Raw genomic sequence first — 26,851 nt, 5'->3', positions numbered from 1 at the left:
TCCACAGAATAATTCCCGGACTGGTAGCTTTCATCCATCTTTGTGTGTTCCCTAGTTAATTCAAGGTCCAGTTCCTTGAAGAATCATAAAGCAAGGAATTCGTAAGGTCCATATTTCATTGGCCCTCTCCTGTCTGGTATGTGAGGACATGATGAAGGTATTTAATCGCAATAACCAATCACAATAGGATATACATAGTCAAAGACAGAAATATACATTTATGTATTTCCCTGAGTATTTTAGTTTTCCCTCCTACTATTGCAAATAGGCTCCCAGTGCTCTAGAGAAATAGGGTAATAGATATTTGTAAGAGGTCAAAGACTTCTCTAAATGCCCGTGGTATAAAGAGATGGTCTCTAGATAAAAGATGAATAAATTTGCTAAGGGCTACAGAAGCTTTGAAGGAGAAAGCAGTTGAAAGTTTTCTCTTGGAAATTCAACCTTAGCAATATCTCACTGATGGATTTAGTGTTTATGACTCAAGCACGGTGGTAAGGAAAAGTCTCCAGGTGCTTTGAACTCTTGTAGGAGAAGAGAACTTGCCTGCCATCTGGTTGACACTAAGATTTTGGGATTTGTGGAAGATCGCTGGTTCTACCATGTTGGAAGCTCTTTGAGAACAAGACTGGGCTGGGTGTGTGAACTTAAAACACAGAGCAGTAACTTTGGAGCCCAGCATGAAGAACCAGTATTGCTTGTGCAGGGACCCCAACCAAGAGGAGCAACATCACAGCACGAGGTGAGCAGTTATCAGTGAGAAAAGCAATGGCACCCAAGCATCTTGCCTGGACAACTGGGCAACAGCAGCATTTGGAGACAAGAAGCTGACTCTTTTGATCTCAGTCAGATCCCAAAGAACTTGTCACTTTTATCAGGAGAATGGAGGAAATCTCAAAATCACCTGAAGCTAGAGTGATAAGTCTGAATACACTCCAAATATTTAGGCTTCAAATTGATGAAGTAAATTACATCATTTAGAGTTTTTAGAAATTAAGTAAAATGTTTTTTGTTCATGCCCATCAAGTCAATTCCAACTCCCAGCACCCTGTGGAAGACCTCGTGACCCTGTGTATGGTAGAGCTGAACCCTGCCCGGTCTTTCTGCGCCATCCTCTCATCTTCCGGTGCTGTATCAGACAATGATCTGCTGCTGTTCACAGGGTTTTCATGGCCAATTTTTTCAGAAGTGGGTGGCCAGGTCCTCCTAGTCTGTTTTAGTCAGGAAGCTCCACTGAAACCTATCCACCAAGGGTGACCTTGCTGGTATTTGAAGTCCTGGTGGCATGGCTTTCAGCATCAGAGCAACATACAGCTGCCACAGTCTGATAACCGACAGGTGGTGTGGTTCTCCGACCAGGAAATGAACCTGGACCGCAGCGGTGAGAGTCCTGAATCCTAACCACTAGACCACCAGAGCTGGCTAAAATATCATGTTATAGTTGTTTTTGGTACTTACCAGATCTAAAATTTTAATGAAATAAAGACCAGTGGGTAGTTTGATATGCAGAGTCGTTTCATATGCATCGTCTCCAGCATTAAACAAGGACACATTCAACATTAACGTCTTCATATTTCCAACAGCAAGATAGGTTTTATTTTCATGTGGCCTAAAAATTAAGTAGTAGTATATTTAGTTCTTATTTGGGAAATAAAAATCTCATCTCCTCATTTATTTATCCTGAACATAAAATAATTTGGAAAAACAGCCGTGGGAGATGATCCCATACAAGTAGATGCAAATCCACGTCAAAAAGAACTCAATTTCTCATATTCCAGATACATTCAGTCAACTATTATCCAAGAAAAGTTTGTTTTTTAATTAGTTTTAATTAAACTAGTCTACTTTCTGTTTTACTTTTCTGTTTAACTTCTTTGATAATTTTAACATATTTTCTATCTTACAATATATATTTTGTAAAAACAAACCATTTTTTTCTTTTCTTTCTTTATCCTTGAATAGACATTGAACTAGTTGCTGTCCAAACCAAAGGGGGAAAGAGGGGAGCTAGGAGAAAAGGAGAAGAGAGGGACAATTTCCACCAAAATAGAGGATGTTCTGGTGGAAGTGAGCCTGGCATGGGAAAGGACCACCATGCCCGCAAATGGATGCCACTAAAATCCGTTGGACTAGAATTATAAGGCAGGCAGGTCACCTCTATCAATAACTAGACCAAGTTAAGAACAGAATTGCAGAAATGCTTCACCATCCTGTGAACTGGAAAGAGAAGATTGCTGCCAATCCAGACATATGAGCGAGTTCAAGTTTGGGCTCTGGCTCCAGTTCTTCTCAGTGGAGAAGTCATTTAGCAATTTTAAGTCTTAGTCACCCCATCTCTACTAATAACAACTACCATTCAGTGAAGATTTGGCTCATGCACGTTCCATGAAGTCCTCAGAACACATTTATATATGAGGAACCAGAGGCTTAAGAAACTTATTCAAGGTAACACAGCTAGGATGACCTAAAGTCTCAAGGCAGATGCAAATCTCTTTGCCTACACAGCCTATTCTCTTTACTAATTAGAGGGTTAGAAGAACTCAAAGAAAACTATACTTACAGAATGCTACGATTCTATAAGCTTTCCTCAAAGACAAATGTTCGTAGATATTGAATAATTTAAAACTTAGAAAAATTACTTCAACCAGAGAAGGATGTGACCCAAAGCAAAATATCAGGTGAGGATAATAACAATAAGAAAGTTAAACATTCACCTAGAATTTCAGAGTTTATAAAGTTTCTTCAATAATGTTTACAATGTTTCTTCAATAATTGTATCATTCTATTAAGCATCTGTACAGAAGATTAGTGTTTGAATAAACTATGGAAGTGCTAAGCACAGTTGGCATTTAACAGTTATTTGTGAATCGATTTAAGACAAAGTGCTTAAGCACAGAACAAGTTTCAGAATTTATGTTTTAAGCGCTACTTGAAGATGCATAAATGACCGATTGACTATAACTGAAAGCTCCTCTATAAGTCACTATGTTCATTTCTCCCCAATAAAAAAATAGTCTTTAAAAAATTTCTTTCTTTGTAGAGCTTATATAGTAAAGGACAGACTTGTAAACAAATGTTATATAGATGCATGGGAAAGAGTTATGAATGAAGGGCTCTGGGTGACCAGGGCAGGGAACCACTTTTGCCTGGGGGTGGCAAAGGCATGTTGCTTCTTGCTTTTCTACTATTCTGATTATTTAGGTTGAGCTGAATGAGGATTTAAAGTTTTTTTTTTAAATAAAACAGGTCTGAAAATTTCATGATTCAAACTGTTAACTTGGATTATACCCTTAATTGATTTCTTGAGTCCTCCTCCAATCCAGTTTTCACACTGCCGGAGAGGGTCATTTCCCAGAAAGTAAACTTGATCATGTCACTTGCTTGCTTAATATCCTCCCGTGCCTTTAAGGTAGAGTTCTGTAGTGTTCACTGGAGCATTATTTACAATAGTCTAGACTTGGAAACAATCTAAGTGCCCATTGACGGATGAATGGATGAGGAAGATGTGGTGTATATATATATATATACAATAGGATACTATCCAGCCATGAAAAAAAAAAGATGAAATCTTGCTATTTGCAACAACATGGATGTACTTTGAGGGTATTATGTTAAGCAAAATAAGTCTGTATGATTTCACTTATGTGGAAGATAAAAACAACAACAACAACCAAACACATAGATACAGAGAACAGATTGGTGGTTACCAGAGGGGAAGAGGGGGAGGAGAGAGGGGGAGGGTTAAAGGGGTGAAGTGGACATTTATATGGTGACAGAAGGAAACTAGACTTTCGACGGTGAACACAATGTAGTCTATACAGAAGTTGAAATACAATTATGTACACTTGAAATTTATATAATGTTATAAACCAATGTTACCTCAATAAAAACAATTTCTAATAAAAAATAAAATAAAAAACAAAGTGTAAGAAAAAAAGAAGAGTTCTAACTCATTAGCATGGCGCATGAGGCCTTCAAGAGCTGGCCCCTGCCTCGCTTGCCATTGCACAACTCATTCGTTCACTTTAGCCATCCTTACCTACAAACAGGTGTCCCAACACATGCGTTTTGTATCTTACTTCAAGCTATCCCCCTGCCTTTACATCTTCGCTCTTCATGTATCTAATTAACTTGCACTTACTCTCCAAGATTCAGTTTGTGTCAATGTTAAGAATTCTTAGAAGTTCTTCCAGTTGATTATTATTGCTAACTCCCATCACCCAGCATTGCATTCCCACCAACAAAAGTGACTTCTCCCTCTCCCAAGAGTTCATGGACTCATCACTGTGAATTCTATCAAGTTACAGACATGCTTATCTGTTCTGTGATAGTATACAAATTCCAAATGTTTCAGTAAGCAAACATCTACTATGACGATGTGCATGTGCTCTGTACCCCGCCCACATAACCTCATGTTTTAGTGGCAATATGACTGTTGAATTGACCAATAAATTAGTGGCAACATCAATACTTAGAAAAAGAGTACAGTTTCTGAGAAGAAAATTATTAACTCTTACGAACCTCAGAATATGCAAACGAAATTATAATTATAACTTCTTCCCACTTTTATACTTCAATAATATAGCTCTATGAAATTGGACAGTTCACTTAATACCTAAAAGTTCTTCCCCTCTTGTCCTGATTTTTTTTCCATTTTAAACTTACTTATCAAGATAAAACATACACATAGAAAATGCACATATGCTAAGTGTACAACTCAGTGAATTTTTACAAACTGAATACACGTATGAAACCAACATCCAAATCAAAAAAAAAAAAAAAACGTTACCAGCACCGTAGAAATACCCATGTGCTCCCTTCCTTCCAGTTATTGCACTCTACCCACCATCTTGCTTTTACTAGTATAGATTGGCTTTGCCCAGTTTTGTATTTCATATAAATGGAATCAGAGAGTATGTAATCTTTGAATATCAGTTTTTCTTTACTTAAAATTTTGTTTGTAAGATTAGTCTATATTGATACATGTAGCTGTAAATTGTTTATTCTCATTGATGCATATATTCCATTTTGTAAATATACTACATTATATTTATCCATTCAACTATCATTGGGAATTTTGACAATTCCAGCTTGGAGCTATTATAGTCTTTTGGTGAACATGTGCATGTAATTCTGTTGGGTCAGTCTGTCTGTCTGTTTGTTCATCTATCTATCTATCTATCTATGAACAGATCCTTATGGTCTGTTAACCCAGGATTAATTCCTGATAATTTCTAAATCTGGCTGATTTTGGCAACCAGCTTAAACTATACTAACAAATTATAATTAAATTACAAAATATATTATATGGAACTATATTTAAATAACAAAAAATTGAGGACGAGAGAATTGCTATAGAAAAAGCAAGCCTATCACAGGGTAGGGGCTCATAAACTGCTGAAGGCCAAATTGGGACCTCCACCTGGTTTCGTAAACAAAGGGTTATTGGAACGCAGCCATGTTCATTTGTCTGTGGCCACTTCTGCACTACGATGGCAGAATTGAGTGGTTGAGACAGAGATCTCTGTCCCACAGAGCCTAAAATATTTACTATTTGTCCCTTCATGGAAAAAGTTTGCCGGCTCTGCCATAGAGAAATCTCATTGATGAGCATAATTAGTTTCAAAATAAGCATACAACATAATATTACTATATTTAAAATCTGTATTATTCTGACAATAATAGAGGCTTCATTATTTCCAATGGCATAGGACATAGCATTAGAGAAAACGATCCCCCAGACCTCATAATTCCTTAGTTGGTACTCAAGACATCGAGGAGAAAGGAATGAAGAATATGTCCATATGTTGCATCTCTAGCTTCTGATCCCTGGGTTTGAGAAGTTGAATATTTCTGGAAGTATGTGTAATGACTAACAAAGCGGTAATGCTAAACCACAGCTATCATTTCAGGGTGGAAGAATCAGACTCAGGGACAGTGTGGTATTTCTCCCAACGTTTTCGGGAATGGCTGTGATTTACTCATTCCTGTATTGTAAACCTTTGTGTTACATAAGTCTGCATCTGCTTGGTGGCACTGCGTTAAATGGTGGGGAGGAAATGTGCGGACATATAGCTGTCCTGCATTCCCCCTACTGTTCTATAATCATGTTACGACTACAGGAACTAAGAGGTTCTAAAAGTAAACTTCAGCTTGACATTAAATTTTAATTAAGACTTGTAGAAGAGCTGCCTAGAAATAGACATTTATAAAATATTCTGGCTTGTAACCAAAGCATTAGTCACTGAACACCTTTGGGAAAGAAGTTGGCACTTAGACAAGCAACAGAAGGTGAAAGCATGGCATAAACAGCTAGGTTCCAAGACAACAGCAAATTAAAGAGAAACACAATGCTCACATTTCAGCAGCCAGACTCCTGGTTTAGTTTCCATTTTTAAGCTATTTTGCTACATTACCATAATTACGATCCTACTCTTTTTTTGTTTTGATATACATCTTACTGTACCTCGATTCATTAACAAGGTGCCATTGGAAAGATACCCACTAGCTTTTTACATGAGACATAATAAAGGACCAGGTGCACATCTGGAAGGGCGACAAGGCTGAACCAGAGCTTTCCCCGGGAATCATAGTTCATTCTTCATTAAAACATGCATAATGCAGACTTGAAATTTACAAAGCAGCCTAGAATCCATGTAATTTAAACAAATCAAGGTACTGTGTACGTACAGAATCATAACTTAATAAGTGAAACAGGAAAATGATGTATTCAGCACCAAGGCTCTGTTTTTCCTGACTGAATGATATTGTTTTATTTCACAAGAAATGCTCCCCAAGTCTTAGTGTAATGAATGCATTTCGCTTGCATAAAATGAATTAGTGCTTCCTAGCTAACCTGTTTTGTTTGTTTTGTTTTGTTTTGTTTTAAAGATTTTAGTTTTCCTTTTTCTCCCAAAGCCCCCTGGTTCGTAGTTGTGTATTTTTAGTTGTGGGTGCTTCTAGTTGTGGCATGTGGGATGCGGCCTCAGCGTGGCCTGAGGAGCGGTGCCATGTCCGCGCCCAGGATTTGAACCGGTGAAACGCTGGGCCACCGCAGCGGAGCGCACAAACTTAACCACTCGGCCATGGGGCCAGCCCCCCTAGCTAACTTGTTTTTAATCAAGATGCTAGAACAAAATATAATGTAAACTGATACGTATCTGTGTCAAGATACGTGAGTCACTTATTTGACAAAAAATTAGCCTGCAGCATGTGGTCTACAGGAAAAATAATACTGGAAAATTCTCATCTACTGAAATACATCAGTTACCTGGCATTTAAAATTTTATTGAATAAAGGCAAACTCATCGAGGTCCAAGGGAGTACAGCAGAAGAACATGGATTGGAAGACTAAACTAGGAATGAGCATGTTTTAGTGTATAAGGCACATAATTCATCTTCCCCAAACTCTGTGAGCTCAGTGAGGCATATATTCCTACTACGTCCATTTTAAAAGTGGACAGTTTTGTTGGACTAGCTCTTTGGGGAGCTAACAGCATAGTGGCAAACGCTGCACATTGCTCACTGTCTGCTCAATGGTGCTTTCTCTTCTTGGCTGCTAACAGAACCCCAGATTATTCAGGCAGTAGGCAGCATTTTCTTGATATTGCACCAGATAAGCCCCTAATTCAGCTTCAAGGAATGAGTTATGATCAATCTAATATGATCATGGTGACTCCCTTATCCTTCAACTATGATAGATTCAGGGTAAACATGTGACACGAGTCTTGTTAATCACAATAAGAAATGTGCCAAGGCACCTCCCTTGCTAGAAAGGCAGCCTCAAGAGGACACAGGATTTTGCTGTTGCCTCTTTTTTTCTCGGTGCTGCTGCAGCCATCTGGTGACCATGAGGGAAACACGAAGAGAACTGGAATGGTAACCTTGAACGTCCAGATTTGGGGAGCTGCTCACGAAACCCACAACCACCTCTCCAGACTGCTTATTATGCAAAATAATTAAATGCTTTTACTGTTGAAGTCACTATGGTTAGGTCTTCTGTCCTTTGCAGTTAAAAGCACTCCTAACTGATATGAGAGCAACTGTTCAGGAAAAGCCTACATCACCTACCCTGGAAGCATGACTGAGGTACAACAGGGAAGTAGTACCATTTACATCAGTAATCTAAATGAAGGACTTGATTTTAAACTGCCTATGTGATGGCTAACACCTGCTATTATATTTATAACCTTGATCGTCATATTTGTTTATCTGTCTTTTGCAGTGTAAGTCCATTTGGATGTGGTTTATTGTCAGAGAATTTAGACATTCGGGAGGAAGCCTCAGCTTAATGAAAACATGAGGCAGAGCTCATAAGCGCGGTTTAGTTTGCTGTTGGCAGTCTATTATTGCAGTCTTCAGGAACTCATGTACTTTACTGAGTAAATACATTTACCTAAAGCAGATTTGTAGCTCTGGGACACACAAATACCATCAGTGCCAGTGGGCTTATAGTCAGGAGAATGTGCAGAACATGTGGTCACAATCTGCGTACTATTACTGAGAAGGGAGACAGGACACCTATGTAGGAAAGGCATATTTCTGTCTGATAGAGTATAATTTACTAAAAATGCAAAACAGCTTGTCAGAACCGTTCACTGTGGGCCTGAAAAATTAATTAGAGGTGTCTCCATTTGAAATTCCTCAAATGAGTTATCATTTACCTGAAAGAAATAGCCTGTAACTTTCTTAGTCGATATAGAAGAGTGGGGCTCACACTCCACACTGGTGCTCACGCACTTCACCCTCACGAAACTGACAACTACTAACCAGCAGCACTCTTGGGACATAAATAAACAATAAACCACGGACAAATAACCAGTACGTGTGCAGAAAATGTTTAGAATTCATTGGCAAAATTTCATGTTATAACCAAATTATTTTTTATCGTGATCCATAAATGGTCCAACCATAACACATCAAGAATAACTTTTATCGAACCTTCATGTGTACCAGGTTTTGTGCTATACACTCGCCTGCATTATTACATTTTATCTTTAAAACACTCTTACAGAGTAGGTGCTATTTTACCTTCTTATCAATGAGGAAAGAAGTTTACAGAGGCTAAAAGGTTTCTCTAAAAAGGTCATTTAGGTAATAAATGGTAGATAAAAAACTTGACCAGGTTACTTCAACTTCAAATCCGAAACACTTAACCATCATTGGTTGTAAGCTTTTAGTGTGATAAGAACCACTTGGAGTCCTATTAATAATGAATATTTCTGGTTTGGTCTCCATAGATTGTGACTTGGATAGTCTGGGGCCTGGGAACGTGCATTTCCATCAAGCAGTCCAGGTGATTCTCAAGAAGGTGACTCAAAGGCCACATCTTGAGAAACACTGCCTTACCCTCTGTTGGCTGCCATTTAAAGTCATAATGGACTTGATATTTAGACTACAAGAAATATTATCACTTCAAATTAAAAATGCAAAGTAGACAGTGTAATGTCTTATTGTGAGAAAATATATAATGAAGAAAAACTAATAATTCAATTAGATTAATAATTACATATCTTAACTCAACAAGATGTATTTTCATTCTTCAGGAAAGAAGCATTCTTAGTAGTATTTTCACATACATTTCAATGTCCCATTTTCTCATAGGCCAGAGGGATTGCAATGAAAGATGACAAAGTGACAGCAGGAGTGTCTGATTTAAGAAATGAAAACACTACTTATTTATAGCTTAGATAAGCTTTCCCACACACAACTCTTCTTTTTTATCAAAGGCCCATGACAGCAAAAACACCAAGAAAACTAAGCATTTTAGGAATAAAATAAATACATGAATGGGAAGGTTATAAATTATTCAACTAATAAATCAACAAAGGCACCACATTATGTATGAGGATACAAAGTAGCTAGTAGTCACTGTTTTTGGATTATCTGAGCAGCCAATCTGGATGATTTAAGTACAAAGTCCAATTATCAATCAAATAGGTTAGGGCTTCTTGGCCCTCAACTGTGGATGCTCAAGGCTATATTGGCATTGCATATGTGAAAAGAATTAATTTGTTCTCTGCCATATGTGATCCCATCCCAGCAGGGTACACAACATTGTTTGTCAACCGTTTTACTCATTCCTAGTTGACTCCCTATCCCATTTATCATAACAGCTATTTTTAATCTTTTCCTGTTCCTTTCAAGTTCACAAACTCATCCTCAAAGCCCTCACTTTCCATAGATGAACTTACTTTTTATTCTGGCCACCCATGAATTCTTCACATTTCCCTTCCTTCCACATTGAAATTTTGTAACGTCAAGCATCTTTTCATAGCTGCTTAGCTCAAGGTAAGGAGAATCTTCCCTTCTTTCTAAGGCTGACTTCTCCACCACAGTCTGATCCCATTATATGTTCTTTCCTCTATTCCATTCTCAGCAAACATCTCTTAGTCACCTACAGCATTCCAGGTACCATTGGGCATTGGGGACACAAAGATGAAAAGACAAGAAACTGCCTTGAAGCGGCTTGCAGGATAGTGTGGAGACAGACGGTAATGGTGGAGAGTGTGCAAGGGCGTTGGGACCAGGGGCCCAGGAGGAGACAAAGTGGGCTCCAGTTAGGAAACAGCTGAGATTTACAAGATAAATAAAACTTAATCAAGTAGATAAGTGAGAGAAGTGAAAACATACAGAGGCTCATGAGAGCATGCAAGGCCAAGCAACTGCAAGTGGTCTGCCATCAATGGAAAGAAGTCCTGGGGAATTGGTGAGGAAGAGCACAAAGGAGTATAGATTTTAAAGTAGTAATGAGCCACTGAAGCATGTTATCAGATGTGTACTTTAGAAAGCTCACTCTGGAAACATCATAGAATAATGCAAAATCAGAAGCCAGTAGCACAGAAAGCAAGAAAGCTTGATGATCCAGGAAGGATACTGAGTACCTGGCTTGGAGCAACAGTGGTAGAGATAGAGAAGTATGACGGGTAAAAAATACATTTAGGTGGTAGTATTATACGACTTAGTAATTTATTGGATATCAAGGATAAGAAAGAAAAATGCAGGTGGAGCTCCAGGTTTCTGGCTTTGGTAACTAACTAATGGTTGTGTCATTGGCAGATAGTGACTGGGCACCCAAGAAGACATGTCTAAGAGACAACTGGATGTGTGTGTGTGGAACTCAGAGATACTGATTTGGGCATTGGCAGTGTAGGCAGGCCAGGTGAGGACAGAGTTGGGGACAAGATTATCTGGGGAAAATATGGGAGCGTGGGCAAGGAGTGAGAAAGGACCACTTACGGAGCCAACACAGCCCGAATCAAAGATCCTGCAAAGACAATTGAGAAGGAGGGGCTAGAGGAGTCGGAGAAGATTGGGAGCAGGATGTCATTACAGTTGCTCAAAAGAGGAAGTCAACAGCTGTCAAATGCTTCAGAGAACAGTTCAAACAGGATCTGAGATGTGCCCCCTGGATTTAAGTAGAAAATTTCTCTCTCCAATTTATTCTTTTCCCTGCCTTTGACCCTCACACTTGTTTATATCTTCCAATGACTGAATAAATAACAACGTGATAAATACATAAAAAGTCTTCATTTGAATCTACTTATTTGCAGTATATTCTCCTCCTCTTAATCACTGACCCTGTCATTTGGCTACTACTGCACGGAAATTTCTATCTTAAAATTTGCCAGTGACCACTTCCTTACCCACAAGTCACATTTTAAATATCAATTCCCACGACATTTCCTCAGTCATTATGCTATCTGATCTCTCTACAAAATTTCACAATACTGAGTTCCTCTTTTTAAATTCTTCATTGGCTATTTCATTATGGAATTGGTTCTCCTCTTAGTTCTTTCCAGTCTCTTGCAGTGACTCCCCACTCTTGTTAAGGTCTTTAATTAAAATTGGCCCTCCAAGATTTGCGCCTTAGTTCTTTTCTCTGTGAAACTCACGTTTCCACCCCACCCCCACCCCCACCCTGGGAATTCTCAAAAGTCACCAAGGTGTAGAGGACTTCCAAATATAATTCTGAACTAGATTTTCATGTGGAGAGCTACAGCAAGAAGTCCCACCAAAGTCAGCATGCCCCTATTTAAACTTGCTTCCTTTATATCCCTACCTCCCCAGTTTCCCATTTTCCTGTCCTGTCACTGATGCTTCCTTTCCCTCTTTCACTTCCCATATATAACCAGTTCTCAACTGGAAGTATGGACTCTGTCTCTCTGGTCCTCATTTTCTCATCTTCCCTCTGATATGAAGAACAATTTCAATACAGGGGATTTAGACATGATACAAAATTACAATGATTTATTCCCAACATTTATCTAGTTTTTACAGTGTGCTAGGTGCTATTCTAAGCACATTACATATGTTTTCAATTTTGCCGTTTCCCCTTCTATGAATTTAGAAGAATTACATGGTTTATTCCTTTTCAGATGTGTCACGTATACATACAGAGAGGGATTTCTTTGTTTTGTACAACAGTCTGAATTACGTAACCAGTTTTCTGGGTGATAAAAAACTAAGCACTATGTAGTGAAGTTTAGCTCATTTTGCCATCAAAAACTCTACTAACAGGCCCTTAGATACGTCTAAAACAAAATTACAATAATGATAACTCAATGTATAATCAAATCCTGAAATATCTTTTGAGTTATCAATAAAAGATTAAAACATGCTTCATAAATCCTTAGTGCTCACACATTTTCTCATTCTTTCAAAAAGTGGTAATCTTTGAGTACATACTTATGTGAATGATGAATAGATCACTTTATCTCTCTCAGTAGAATGTTGTTCTTTTCCAGTTCATTAAATGCTGCTAACCCCCAAGGATTAGTTCTTAGCCCTTTTGTCTTTAGAACCCACATGCACACACCTATTAACCCATCTTGATGAATAACAGAGAATAAACTACACTTACTTCAAAAATCCAATTTTTGCAGAAAGCTGTAAATCTGCAGAACAATTTTCATGGGCACAAAACCTTGCAAAGTTTATCTGGAAATAAAATAAGACAGTAATTTTTATTTTAGTTCAACTCAGTAGGTATATTTCTATGTGTTTTTAAAGAATAATACATCTCTGATACATGAGAAAAATCAAATTAATAAATCTAATTGATAACTCCTTGTTTTATCCCTTTTGGAGAGTTCAACTAGAGAATTAGTCAGTAGGTTCAAATGACAAGTAATTTCAGGGCTAAAGGGACTAAGTTCTTACAACAGGTACATTTAAAGCCTAAGCTCATTAAATAGAAAAAATGATTTTTTCTTTCATAATAGTTGTGTAAAAAAATAATTTTAATCAAACTGCGGTAGTAACCTCTGCAAGTGTTTGAAACCTGTGCTGCCAAGATATTCTTGGTCGAGTTCCTCTCTACTTTCTGGTAATGCAGCAATTTGATTCCACTTATTACACATAAACATGGCACTTATTTTCCACAGATGGCAGGACAGTGATTTTATATTCATTGAAAATAACAAACTGTAGAAATTTGACTTTGAGGACATACTGAACAAAATTAAATGATAGTCTATCATAAAGGTTCCAGAATTTATTTAACTCTAAGCATTTTAATAGGTCTCAAAGATACTATAAGGTACATGGGAAGACCTGAGGTGTAAGCTGGACCAAGAAAAAATACAGAGAGATAAAAATAAAGAAAGCTGAGAGGAATAGGTAAAGAGGGAGAGATGAAGGAAGAGAAATCTAGAAAGTCAGAGAAGGAGCCAGGCACCTGAAACGGGAAGTGAGCAGAGAGTTGTCAAATAGCATGTAGACCACAGACTGCCCACCTGGGGAGCAGAAGGAAAGTGTAAATCTTTCTCCAAATGATTAAATAAATATGATTTTTTTCCTACCAGTCTTATTTGTAAAGCAGGTTGTTCTAAGAATCAAAAGGTAGATTACTCTAACATAACCAAAAATTGCAAAGGTTTTGGCTTGTCTAATATTGACATTTCCATTAGTAAAGACATCTAAAAATAGTTGATATTGAAAACTGAAGTTCAACAGAAGAGTGAACAAAATGGACTTCATAAATATTTTCATATAAGGGTATAGAGAAAATGTGCTCTGAAGTTATTCTCTTCATTCAATCTGGTATTGTAGACTAGACCATGGTGATTGTAAGCTCAAATATCTTAAAGTGACTGAGGGGCAATTTTTTCTGGACAGGATATGAATTAGACCTTTAAATGTCCCTTTCATCGTTTACATTCTGTATGCCATTATCGAATGTTTTAATGAATGCTTTTATCATGCCCCAAAACACCCTGTTGACTATGTCTTTGTTTTGTTGGAGAGTAAAGGTCTGAATAACTGGACTCCTGGGAATAAACACACTGTCAGTGAAACTGATATATCTTGGGATAAATTAGAAAAAGCAATTCACTGTTTAGAATGCAGGATCCATCTCAGGATGCAATTGATCCTGAGATGTGGATGCAAAGCACAAAGTTAAATTTAAGATGAGAAATTTTTACGTAACATAAATATGTATGTTTATAAATGAGTACAACCCCACAAGGGAATTTAATTAACAAGACATGAGTGAATCCGTGGATAGGGTGAGTGAGAGGAAGACACACTGACAGAGAAGGAGACAGAAAATGAGCAAGAGAAAGAGAAACTGAACACACATGACAACACTGAATAACTCGTGAATCCAATTCACTTCCATTTTGAGCACTTTCTAGTAATATATTTTTTTCACTGGCAAGACATTGAGGAGAGAAAATTAACATTTTATGTATATGGAAAACCACTGCTGTGGCTAAAGGCATATTTAAAAATATGCAGTTCAATATCCTAAAGAGAATATAAAAAATAAAGAAAAATGGAAAATAAGACATATCATAAATCTCGTTTATAAAAAAAGTTCATAAAACTTCAAAAAAATTCAGATAATTCATTTCCCCAGAATTATGAAATATTTCAAAAAAATTCTTCAGTTCCACATCACATAATGTTGTGAATAAAGAAAAATATACCTACTGTTTTTTCAATCACATCCTTTTCTCTCTTCTGCTGAAGAATTGGCTGAAGGGGCGGGAATTCCTCTGTGCTTCGTTTACTGATGACGTGATGCCCAAGGTGGTAAGCAGCTTTGATCTGAATTGGGGTGAGGATGTCCCGCACATCTTTCTAAGGAAATTAAAAACCATATAAATTAATAATAAAAATAAATAAGTAAATAAAATAGATAAAGCTCCTCCTTTCCTGCATAAGGCCAAACACAACACATGGAAGTCAAAGAAAATCCTTACCTTTTCATCTAAATTGTTAAAAAATTGAACATGCATATTTTTTCACATTACAACAGCATTGATGTTTATTAGAAAAAAACACAAAAAGTATAAAAAAATGAAAAACTATAACCTTCCAATAATAGTTATAAAGGTCTATATTTAAGCATATTTTCTTCCACGCTATTTTCTATGCATACTTTTCACAACTTGACATAAGTATTTTCCATTATAAACGCTGTAAATCATTTCAAAATGCTAATCAACATCTTATTCTATTTAACATTTCCCTGTAGTAAGCTTGTAGAAATACGATATCTCTCAATTTATTCATTTTCTTTTTATATCTCTCAGTAACATTTTGATTCAATTTGATTTATTTCATATTTATTAGGAAACATCCAATTATATTTTATAATAGGTTATGAACGTCATATAGGAAAAGTTATATGTTTTGTATATTTAATCTTTTACCCTTGTCATTTGACTGAATTTTCTTACTAGTTGCTGCTATTTTTCTAGGTTTATTGTGCTTTTACACTTTATCAAGAAAGAGTTCTTGGATTCATTTATCAATTACACAGGAATTGTAACCCATTCAGAATCCATTCTGCTCTGTATGATATTCTTCTAATGCAGGCATTGTTTTTCTCTTTTTTGAAAACATTTTCCAATGAACTTAAAAATTATTTTGCCTTTGGGGCCAGCCTGGTGGTCTAGCAGTTAAGTTTGCGCACTCCACTTCAGTGGCCTGTGGTTCACCAGTTCAGATTCCAGGCGTGGACCAACGCACCACTTATCAAGCCATGCTGTGGTGGCATCCCACATATAAAAAATAGAGGAATATGGGCACAGATGTTAGCTCAGGGCCAATCTTCCTCATCAAAAAAAGGAGGGTTGGTGGAGGATGTTAGTTCAGGGCTAATCTTACTCAAAAAAATAATAATTATTTATCTTCTCATTTGATTATTTGCTAGCTTCTTCATTCAAAGGGAATATACCATACTACTATCAAAATTATTTGCTAACATACATATGCACAAACAATAAACTAACCAACAAGAAAGTAACTTCGACCCCATGGCCGAGTGGTTAAGTTTGTGCGCTCTGCTGCGGTGGCCCAGGGTTTCGCCAATTCGGATCCTGGACATGGACATGGCACCGCTCATCAGGCCATGTTGAGATGGCGTCCCACATGCCACAACTAGAAGGACCCATAACTAAAACATACGACTATATACGGGGGGCTTTGGGGAGGAAACATAAAAAAGAATAACTTCGAAAGCATTTGGCATACAATTAAGGAAGCCCTTCACTAGATAGTAAAGATGTTCTAGAATCTCAAGTCTATGAAAAAAAACATATGGAAGCCACATAAAATACAAGACATGGCAGCTCTTAGAAAGCACTTGTCCGAGCCCTCCCTAGACAGGAATGAGACTTTCAGTGTACTGAACAAAACAAACTCATTTCTTTTTTTTTTTTTCCTTATCTAAGAGGGCAGGCAAACGAGATTTTACTATAAAGTAATCCATGAGGATTTATAACAGAATTCAGTTGACAATTTAACTAAATTACATGGAATAAGACACGTTTATGGCAAACCTGTAAAATGAGTATTCTAAGCACAACAAAAACTGAAAGTAGATACGATCTCAGGATTTCAGAGGGCAGTTCACAGTCAACAGATACAGTCCAGCTACACAGGAACTACGCAGTTTTTATGTTTCTTGGTACTAGAATTGTTACTATAGTGGGAAGATATTTGAAGATTGGTCACATACTTTGATGTCTTTCGTACTCACAATTTAAATTTAAAGCTCAGTTTTACTCCACTTTCCATATGCCCATTTCAATCCACAGGTTCTTCTCATCTAAAAATATAGATTCAACAAAGTGCCTCTTGACCATGAAAGGAGACCCAAAGTGTTTCTGCTGGGGCTGGATATGGGAACTTAAGCCATAATTTAAGTTTACATGTATATATTTATATTAACTTGGTGAGTTCCTCGGTAGATCCATGACGTTGTAATTGACAGACCTTCTAGCGAGAAACGCCCATCGGCCAGGTTTCTATTTATCTATAGATGTCTCACAATTGGAATATGGCTTAAACATTACTGCCTAAAAGCAAATAAACAACAAATTTCCAAAGCTCATCAATTAATAATCCACAGTACATGGAAAAAGTATCTACGATACAGATTATTGCTGTGCTTCCACTTATAATAACTTGACAAAAACCAAAGAAGTAAATTAATAAAGATGATAAAGATAGGTGATACCTTTTATGCGACAAAGATATATAACATAAAAGAATGTAATTTTTTCTTCTCTTCTGGTCATTTACAACATTATCAATGTATGTATACAGTGCTTAAAAGCAAGTGATCTGGAGATAGAGTATTGAGATTCAAATCTCAGGCCCATCGCTTATTATCTCTGTAAACTTCGGTAAATTACTTAACTTGTCTATGGCTCAGTTACCTCATCTGAAAATGGGAATAGTGATAACAATGACGGTGATGACACCTAAACCTTATTCTTGTGAGGATTCAATGGCATAATATCTGTCAAACACCAGCACCACGCCTGGCACTTACTAAAGTCTCAATAGATGCTAGATATTATCATTATTATAAGTATGTTGCTTCAAAATGTAGCTATATAAGCCAAGAAGGGAATCACTGAATTTCAGTTTCTTATAATAATAAAGTCTGGTCAACATTTGGAGGAATAAGAAAAAAGAAACTTAGACTATTGCCAACCAATGAATATTAAACAGAAAATGAGTTACATAACAAGTATCAGACTTGTATTAATTAAGCAGTACCTGAAAGATTTGAGGCATGAAGCAGAGTACTGAAGATCTCTCATTATCTTTCCGTTTTTATACATGGAGATGATTTCATTAAATTACTTGATAAGTGATCATCTCAACATGAAACCTTGACCATATAGGAATGCCGCAAATCAAGGCCCAAATCCCAAGTTATCACCTTGTGAAAACGGAACAGCTTGAAGCCCCGAGTGTTACAATAGCAAACTTGATTAAATTATTCCCTAGGTGTGGGAGCTAGACAGCCACTGATTGTCCCTCCACATGTCCACTGTTTTAATTCTTCTCAACCAGCTTGCTTTGACCAAATCACATGTTATCTAATTCATAGTAATTTTCCACAAGGTCTTCTCTACATCTGGTGTATATTACTTTCATTATCCTAATTAGCTATTAATCATGCTTTTTTCACAATATATAAAATGTACCCGCACTCTTGCAAGAACTGTACTTGACAGATATTCACACTTATTTAACTTTAACAGCTCCACCTAAAGACAAAAACTATGATACCAAAAATGTCTTGAAGTGACTAATTAAGTTTTGGGGAGGGAAAAAGTAGATTTGCTTAAAATTTTTAATTTGGATGGGCATGTGCTATCTATATTAAAAATAATGAAGATTCCATGCCACATTTTTATGGCCAATTACATAAAATAAGTCACCCATAAGCATGCAAATTAGCACATGCCTGAAATTACACAAAGTCTGCCTTCTTGGTTGACTTTCATAGAAATTTGTATTTATGGCCAATTTGCGAACTGAGTTGTAGGCCCATGTCCTATTGTGTTTACGGAGTGAAGGAATTTATTTAAAGGGTGGAGTCACAAATATTTATAAAATATTACTGAATGAAAAATGATGTTGAGGTATAAAAATTTTAAGATATCTGTTCATGGTTCTACTGTGTGCAAGAAAGGCTCTAGGGAAGCAAAACGGAATGTTTGTACCTATGTCACAGTCTGTAACCCGTAATCCACACGAATAGTGTGGGGCTGAGTATTCTGATATATGCAAACACAAGTACAGAAAAAGGAGGGTTACCTAATATACACTTGAAAGGGGATGGGGAGGGTCTTGCATAGACAAATTTTAAGCAAGGAATGTGTGCAGGTATGTGTTTTTGAAATACCCCTCTGGTGTCAACGTGGGGAATGGGTTGGGGTGGGAGAAAGTAAGACTGAGGCATATACTGGAACCTGAGCCAGCACCACCACATGTAATTATAATCACTTTTTCTAGTAATCTTGGTTCAGAAGGTAGAGAATTGTCAAACATCTGACACTTCAACTGAGAAAAGACAACACCTCCAAGACAGATGCCCTAACCATTATACCAACGGAACATTTTCAGAATTTCTCTTACAGAATTCTTTAAATAGCACTGAGAACATATCATCCATAAATTTACTAAATATTTGCTGACTTTCTGCTTTATGTAATGAGTTGTGTTAGCTCTAAGAAGAACACAAACATGCAAAAGATAACATCCTGTTTTCAAAGATCTTGCAATCTAACAAAGAATTAACACGTGTTAGAATAAGCAGCCAACTTCTAGAATACTATAATATCAGTATAGTTATACAGTTTGCTTGCGCTTAGATTTTGAGCAGAGATGTACGCATACATGGATCAGTCCATAGTGTGCTATGGTTAAAATATAACCGCTTTGGAGCAAACAGGACGTCATTAAACTATGTGCTTGTATAGCTTAACAATATAAGCAAATAAAAATAAAAAATACAAATAAAATATCTTTACTAATCAAATACATATTCATTTTCTTGAAGTTGTTACTGAAAAAGATGGGTTTTAGAAGTCATCTAAAGACCTATATAACAAAATAAAATTCCTTTATTTCAGAAATCCAAAATCCAGAAATGAGAGAAACCAAGGGAAAGAAAAAAATTCATCTACTACACAGCTTGATTTCATGATTATTACACAACACGCTAAGGCCACTGAACTCATTGGATCTCAGAATATCAATAGGAACCGGCATTCCTGGTCCAATAACAAAGCTAGGTATTTCTAGCTTTTGTTGAAAATGCTGTGGGCAGCAAGGGAAAGCTGTTACTTTATTTGTTATCCCAATGTAGCACCCTTCTTCTCTTCTCACACATCAGTGAATATTTTGATGCAGAGATTCCATCCAGATCAACCAAGAAATACCATCTATAAAAAACTTGAGGAAAGTCTCACTGCCAGGGCTGCTCCAACATGTCTAAAAGCTGCTGTAATTGATTGGGTTTCCCTAAATCAAAACAGCCTCAAAATTATCCCTTGTCCTAAGATCTTGTTCTAAGAAATCTCTAAGATCTAATAAAGTTGTATATTTGAATATGGCACAAAGTTTCATTTTCATATACTGACATGGATGTAGAAATATATTTTCATAAAGAGAAAAGCGATGACTAATAAAAGAAAATTTCAATAGACAAAATACTACAAGGTATAAAAAAGTTAACCATTTCCTTTATATCCTAGAAAACACTTACAAACTTTCAATTCTAAATTGTAGGTTCTGCTTTTGTAAAATCTAATAATTTTATGTCTCTAATAGCCAAAATTAAAGCGTGGCATAATTATCAACAACTAAAATACAACAGAGTTTTTTAAGAAAAAAATAAACAATTTCCACCTTCCCTCATTTGTACAGTTAATCCCATCCTTCTTGCCTTCTCAAGAACTTTGCTCCAACTATTCTGTCCTCTCATCTATATCATAACTATTTCACTCTATCGGAGCACATCCATCAGCATAAAAACACACTATTTCTCTTATCTTAAAAGAAAAAAAGAACACTTCATTCCACTACTACTGTCAGCTGCTGACTCCCAATCCCATTTCTTTGGTCCCCTTTGGAGCAAAGCTTTGTGAAGGAACAACTATACTCTCTGTCTTCAATCACTCTCCTCCTCTTCCCCTACTCCTCTGAAATGCTGTTGTCATGATCACTAATAGCCTCCACATTGCTAAACCCTATGGTCAGTTCTCAGTCTTCATCTTATCTGACCAAGCAGCAGCACTAAGAACATTGTCATGCCCTCCTCTTTGCTCTGCTTTATTCGCTTCACTTCCAGGATGCCTTAAGCTCTTGGTTTTCTTACTTACTGATGGGTCCTTCTCATCTCCTTCGTGAGCCTTCTCTTCTCTGCAACCTCTTCATGTTGTAGTGTCCCAGAGTGCAGACCTTGGCTTTCTTCTCCTCCTGTGTTGACCTCAGCCATCTCATATGGCTTTAAAAACCATGCATATGCCAAAGGTACATTAAGCTACATTTCCAGTTCTATGCCTCTCTCCAACTCCAGATGAGTATCTTTAAACACTTAATTGATATTTACACTTGAAAGTAAAACAGGTCTCTCCAGTTCAGCAGGTCCACAACTGAACTCCAGAATTTTCCATGCAGGAGTTGTTTCCCTTGTATATTCTGTCTTGATTGATAAAACTACATTCTTCTAGTTGCTCGGGCTAAAGACATTGGAGTCATCTTAGAGCCTCTCCTTCTCCAATGCCAGACCTCCAATCTGTCAGCAAATTGTGTGGGGTCTGTCTTCAACTATTTCTCACCATATCCACTTCCACCACCTTCAGTGGAGCCATCATCTCTCACTTGGGTTATTGCAGTATTTTCTTCTCCCTGTGTCAACCCTTGGTCCTGTACTGTCCAGTTTCAACATAGCAGCTAGAGTATTCCTTTTCGTTACTAACTCAGGTCATGTCACTTCTCTGCTCAAAACTCTACAATAGATTCTCATTTCACTGAGAGAAAAAGTCACAGGTCCTATATGACCTGACACTTTTTCCCCCAGTTCACTTTTCCAGCCATCCTTGCCTCCCCACTGTTCCCTAAAACACCAGGCACATTCTTGTCTTGAGGCATTTTTACTTAGCTCTTCTTTTTATATTTTTCTCCTAGATCAGAGATTCTCAAAGTATGATTCCAAAGCATCAGCATCACCTGGGAACTTTGTAGGAATGCAAATTCTCAGGACTCACTGAAGATCTACTGAATCAGAAACTCTAGGTGGGGCCCAGTAATCTGTGTTTTAACAAGCCCTCCAGGTGATGCTGTTGAATGCTAAAGTTGAGAACCACTATCCTAGACACCTACACAGGTAACTTGCTCACATCTTTCAAGTTTTTGCTTACATATCACCTTCTGAAATGAGGCCAGCTCTGACCACCCTATTTAAAATTGCACTCTTCACTCCTTCCTCAGCACTCCCCAACTTCCTGTATCCTGCCCTCATTTTCCTTTTTCCATCACTATCTTCTTCTAAAATACTATAAAATTTACAGTTTTCTCATGCTGTTGTTTGTCTCACTCCACTAGACTCTAAGCTCCATGAGGGTAGTAATCATTTTATATTTCATGCACTGATCTACACAAGTGCCTCAAGCAGAATCTGACACAATAAACACCTATTGAATTAATTGAGTGGATGGATAAGTTGAGCCTAACTGGTATGGCCAACAGGAAGAACTATACAAGGAAAGTATGCTTAACTGGCAGGCAGGGAGCCCCCTGAGCGGTGGGGGCTGCAGGCCTAAGTACATAATTGAGAAGTGTCACCTCATTTCATTGTAAGGGGTGCTGAGGTAGAATGCATATGTATATTAGCACTCTTGATACTGGATACGTTATACGGAACAAAGGAAAACTCCAGGCATCCTGACCACAGTCCATCTTCTTATCCTCTGTTATTAGCAAGACACAAGAATTCAGGTTGCTGTTCTATTCTTCCAGACTGCAGAAGCATTTCAGTGTTAATACGTTTCTGAATGCCTCAGGTACCATGCTGGTAGGGGTGGAAAATGCACTCTCTATATTCCCACACTTTCCCAAAGAACAGCTAGAGCTCCTGAGCGGCACTCAAGGTTGGGGCAGCTGCTTCTGTGGTTCTCTCATCCACACTGGGTTTGTTGCGAAAGAAGGTTGGAATCGCCTTTTGCCTTTCTGTATATAAGTTTTGAAATGTCCCAAACAAAAGCAAGGTAATTCAGGAGAGGAAAAGAAAATATTGAAGAAACAATGACTTTTTTAGAAAGTCCCTACCACGTACCAACCCCGGAGCTTAGTGCTTTTGTTTGGCATTGACAATAGGCCTAAAGTCAATGGCTGTAACCTGCTGCCACTGACACCATGGTAACATTACAAGTATGTGTGCGACAAACACAGAAACCTCTGCTACTATCATTTCTACTCCAGATTCATCCCACAGAAAGTGTACAATTTTGATGAAGCCATAGTCACAGGAACAACGCCAAGAAACAGAACTAAATAAATTAGATCAAGTTGCTGCCATTTTACAAATTCAACACAATATGTTTGTGAATGTCTAATGTCAGCCCTTTCATTGTCTTTAAAATGGTCTCAATGTTAGTCCAAAATTGATTAACCTAAGTAAAATCATAACGATGTAGGATGGAAAAAAAAAAGAACCTCTTTAATCTCTGCCATGTAAATGATGGTTACATTAATATCATCCTATACTTTTGGTTCTCAACTATCTAATAGCTTTATTCTAGTATGACGATAAAAATTGTTAAGGGAAATGAAGAAATAGCACAGAGATTCTATGTCTTAGTATTTAACAGTGCATTGGAGTCCTGATGCTGGTTCGCATTTGCTTGGATAAGTATCTAAGGGAAAATTAAGTTCTAAGCTGAAGCTACTATTAGAAATCCCAGAAAGGACTTCTGGGAATAGTTTGGCTTTTTTGTGACAATAGATTTTCTGATGAAGAACATCATTCCCTAATGAAAAAGACCTGGCACTGCTTCATATGATAAAACTTGACCAACGCAAGGAATATGATGATCAGTTTGGGAATGAATGTTTTAATAAGAAACATGAAATCAGCTGTGCTTTGGCAGCACATAACCCAAACCAGCATGAGAGCCGTGGTCCTGGCCCACAGAGGATCCCCACCACGCTACAACTGTGCGAGTTCCCACTGACATCACCGACAATGCTGGCGTGGAGACAAGGACATAATCCAAAAGCAGTCATGTTGGATTCAGCTTCATTAGAGTCGCATGAAAAATAAACCAACTTCCCCACCTCCCACTCACCCCCCAAAAAATCCTACTGAGGAATGGATCTGAGGCTCAGCAGAGCTACTCAATATGTACATTTCTAGGCAACTGTATTAACAGGGATAGGAAAATAGCAATTGCAGGGGAAAAAAAAGGCAAATCTGTAAAAATAGTGATGCAGTAAAATATGAAAAAAAGAAGATGCAAAAAGTAGACATTGAATTATCCAGGTCACAAGACTGTCTAACATTGTGACTCTGGAACAACAGGTCAGCTAGTTCAGGAGGGGACAACATCTGCTTTAACTACATTTTATAAAAAGATACCAATGCAATAAAATTTTTACTGTACTGATAATACTGAAGTTCACATATCCGTTAATAAAAACTAGTTGACATTACCCACATATCCGTTAATAAAAACTAGTTGACTTTACCCGCATAAATGCTTGATGGGTTCTGCAGTTAGCCGCTCTGCTTGATACTTTCATGCTTCCTGTAATCACATCAGAGGTTCCATTTGAAGAAAAGTAAAATCTCGATGGAGACTCCGCCTTTCGGTTCACATCCAGACTCATGTTATAAAACAAAACTGCAAAAATATAGAGAGAATTGCACTTAATATAAGTAGTTATCTAAAGGCATTTACTTCGTTATTTTTGAAGTGATAATGGTCAAAGTTACGTAGAATACTGGAAATGTCTTAACCTCTCTTCATTAAATAGCTTGCAAAAACTAACCTAAAGTATGGAAGAGGCAACCACTTAAAGATACAAATTTCAAAAATTTTTTATAAATTAAAAAAAGATTTATCAACTTTTCTCTTGGTTTCTATTTTTAATATTAACATCTTTAGTTATTTGCTTAATCCTCCTATATATAAACCTTTCAAAACTACAATGCCAAAAGTGTTACTAATAATAAAAGTCCTGAGTAAAGCTTCAGATTTCTTTGAGCCCTTTTTGTCTCTAGAACATTCCACTAAGAAAGTACAAGCAGAGTACTGTGCTCAGCGTCACTTAGAATAGTTCTATCTTGTGTGGTTACATAACTAATTTCATATATGGTTAGATTCTTTTATTTCCATTTGTTTCCAATTTGAAGGCTTGCCATTTTTCTTTGGGTTTTTTTTTCTTTTTAAGCTTGGCACCTGAGCTAACAACTGTTGCCAATCTTTTTTTCCTGCTTTTTTCTTTCCCAAATCCCCCCAGTACATAGTTGTATATATTTTTTAAGTTGTAGGTCACTCTAGTTGTGGCATGTGGGAGGCCACCTAAATGTGACCTGACCAAAGCGGAGTGCGCGAACTTAACCACTCGGCCATGGGGACGTCCCCTCTTTGGATTTTTTATTAAAAGTGAACATGTAGTTCAAAAGTCAAACCTATGTAAACAGTTGACTCACAGACATCTCCTTTCCAGCCCTAGGCCCTGATTACTTCCCCTCCATGTTTTCATTGGCTTCTAGTTTGACCTTCTAGTTTCAATTTGCACAAAAGTAAACAAATATAGATAGACATTCTCTCAATAAATATTCTGGCAGTTTGGTAAAAATTTATTTCAAATCTGACATAGTAAATAATCATCTGCTGAAGAAGATCTTCAATAAGCAAAAAAATAAGGAAAATTTACAAGCAACAAAAAAAAACTCCAAGCCAGATCTTACCAAGAAAGTAAGAGCTATTTCTTGAATCTAAAAGAGTTCTTTGTCAAATTGGTGGTTGCCAGAGGCAGGAGGTAGGGGTGGGCAAAATGGGTGAAGTGGGGTCTAAGGGTACAAACTTCCAGTTATAATACAAAGAAATCCTGGGGATGAAATGTACAGCATGGTTATGGTTAACAATACTGTATCGCATATCTGAAAGTTTCTAAAAGAGTAAATCTGAAAAGTTATCAGAATAAAAAAAATTTTTGGAACTATATGTGGTGACAGATGGTAACTAGATTTATTACAGTTATCATCTCACAATATATACAAATATCAAATCATTGTGTTGTACACCTAAAACTTATATAGTGCTGTATGTCAATTATACTTCAATAAAAAATTAAAAATAATAAAAGGGTGTTTTGCAAAACAAGCTACATCTAATAGTCTTCTGAGATGTCATTCATTAATACAGGAGCAATAATTCAGAATGATATTTTAAAGAATTTATATAACTCTTCAAGTGTTCATTTACATTTTAGGAGTAACTCACTCTTCTGGAAGGATTTTTTTCTATTTATTTCAAGGAAACATAAGTATAAAACTTATATTACTCCTACAAATTTCAAATAAATCTTTCAACCTTTCTTTTATTTAGAAAATAAAATCCACATCAATTGACTTCAAAATTACAATAAGTGAAATTCAATGCCTCAGAGATGGAGCTGCAGTTGAAATAACCGTCTACAAGTTCATCACCCTGAGTTCAGACAAAAAGTAAATGAAAAAGGGGTGAATAAAAATCCACTCACAGTAAGAGGCAAAATGTCCTGATTTTATTAAATACGCTTACCATGTGAATTATTTCTCTCAAGGAGTCATTTTATAACAACTATAAAGCATGTTTTTCTAACAATGCTATGATTATTTATGTTTCACATATTTGTTTTCAACCATTTTTAAAAGTATCTGGTCACAATGGAATTGATAGTATAATCAGCACAGATTTTACATAAAGGGAAACGGTCCTATTTGATGTGTATCTTTCAGATAATCCATCAGCTTGTCTGTGTTACTGAGGTCACGCTCTCCAACTACCACTTCTCCAATCAGTAACCAGATGAAGGTTTTGCCCGC

The 26,851-nt window shown here is 36.9% G+C and overlaps 1 protein-coding gene across 3 annotated transcripts in view; it reads right to left on the bottom strand.

Moving 5' to 3' along the window:
* ITGA4 (integrin subunit alpha 4) overlaps positions 1-26,851 on the bottom strand; it is a 77,781-nt gene that overhangs the window by 11,589 nt on the left and 39,341 nt on the right. For 2 of the 3 annotated variants that reach the window (XM_014834042.3, XM_070508204.1), the window contains 4 exons: positions 24,505-24,659; positions 14,935-15,084; positions 12,860-12,936; positions 1,456-1,606 (listed from right to left, as the gene is read on the bottom strand). In XM_014834042.3, coding sequence (XP_014689528.2) covers positions 1,456-1,606; positions 12,860-12,936; positions 14,935-15,084; positions 24,505-24,659 — 533 coding nt within the window. Of the gene's footprint in view, positions 1-1,455; positions 1,607-12,859; positions 12,937-14,934; positions 15,085-24,504; positions 24,660-26,851 lie in introns of those variants that run through there. The other variant, XR_011502882.1, reaches the window with a different exon arrangement.

Source organism: Equus asinus, chromosome 4 (assembly GCF_041296235.1).
Source record: "Equus asinus isolate D_3611 breed Donkey chromosome 4, EquAss-T2T_v2, whole genome shotgun sequence".
Lineage (NCBI taxonomy): Eukaryota > Metazoa > Chordata > Mammalia > Perissodactyla > Equidae > Equus > Equus asinus.
Note: the sequence above shows the minus strand (reverse complement) of the source record. Positions and strands in the feature narration are given on the sequence as shown.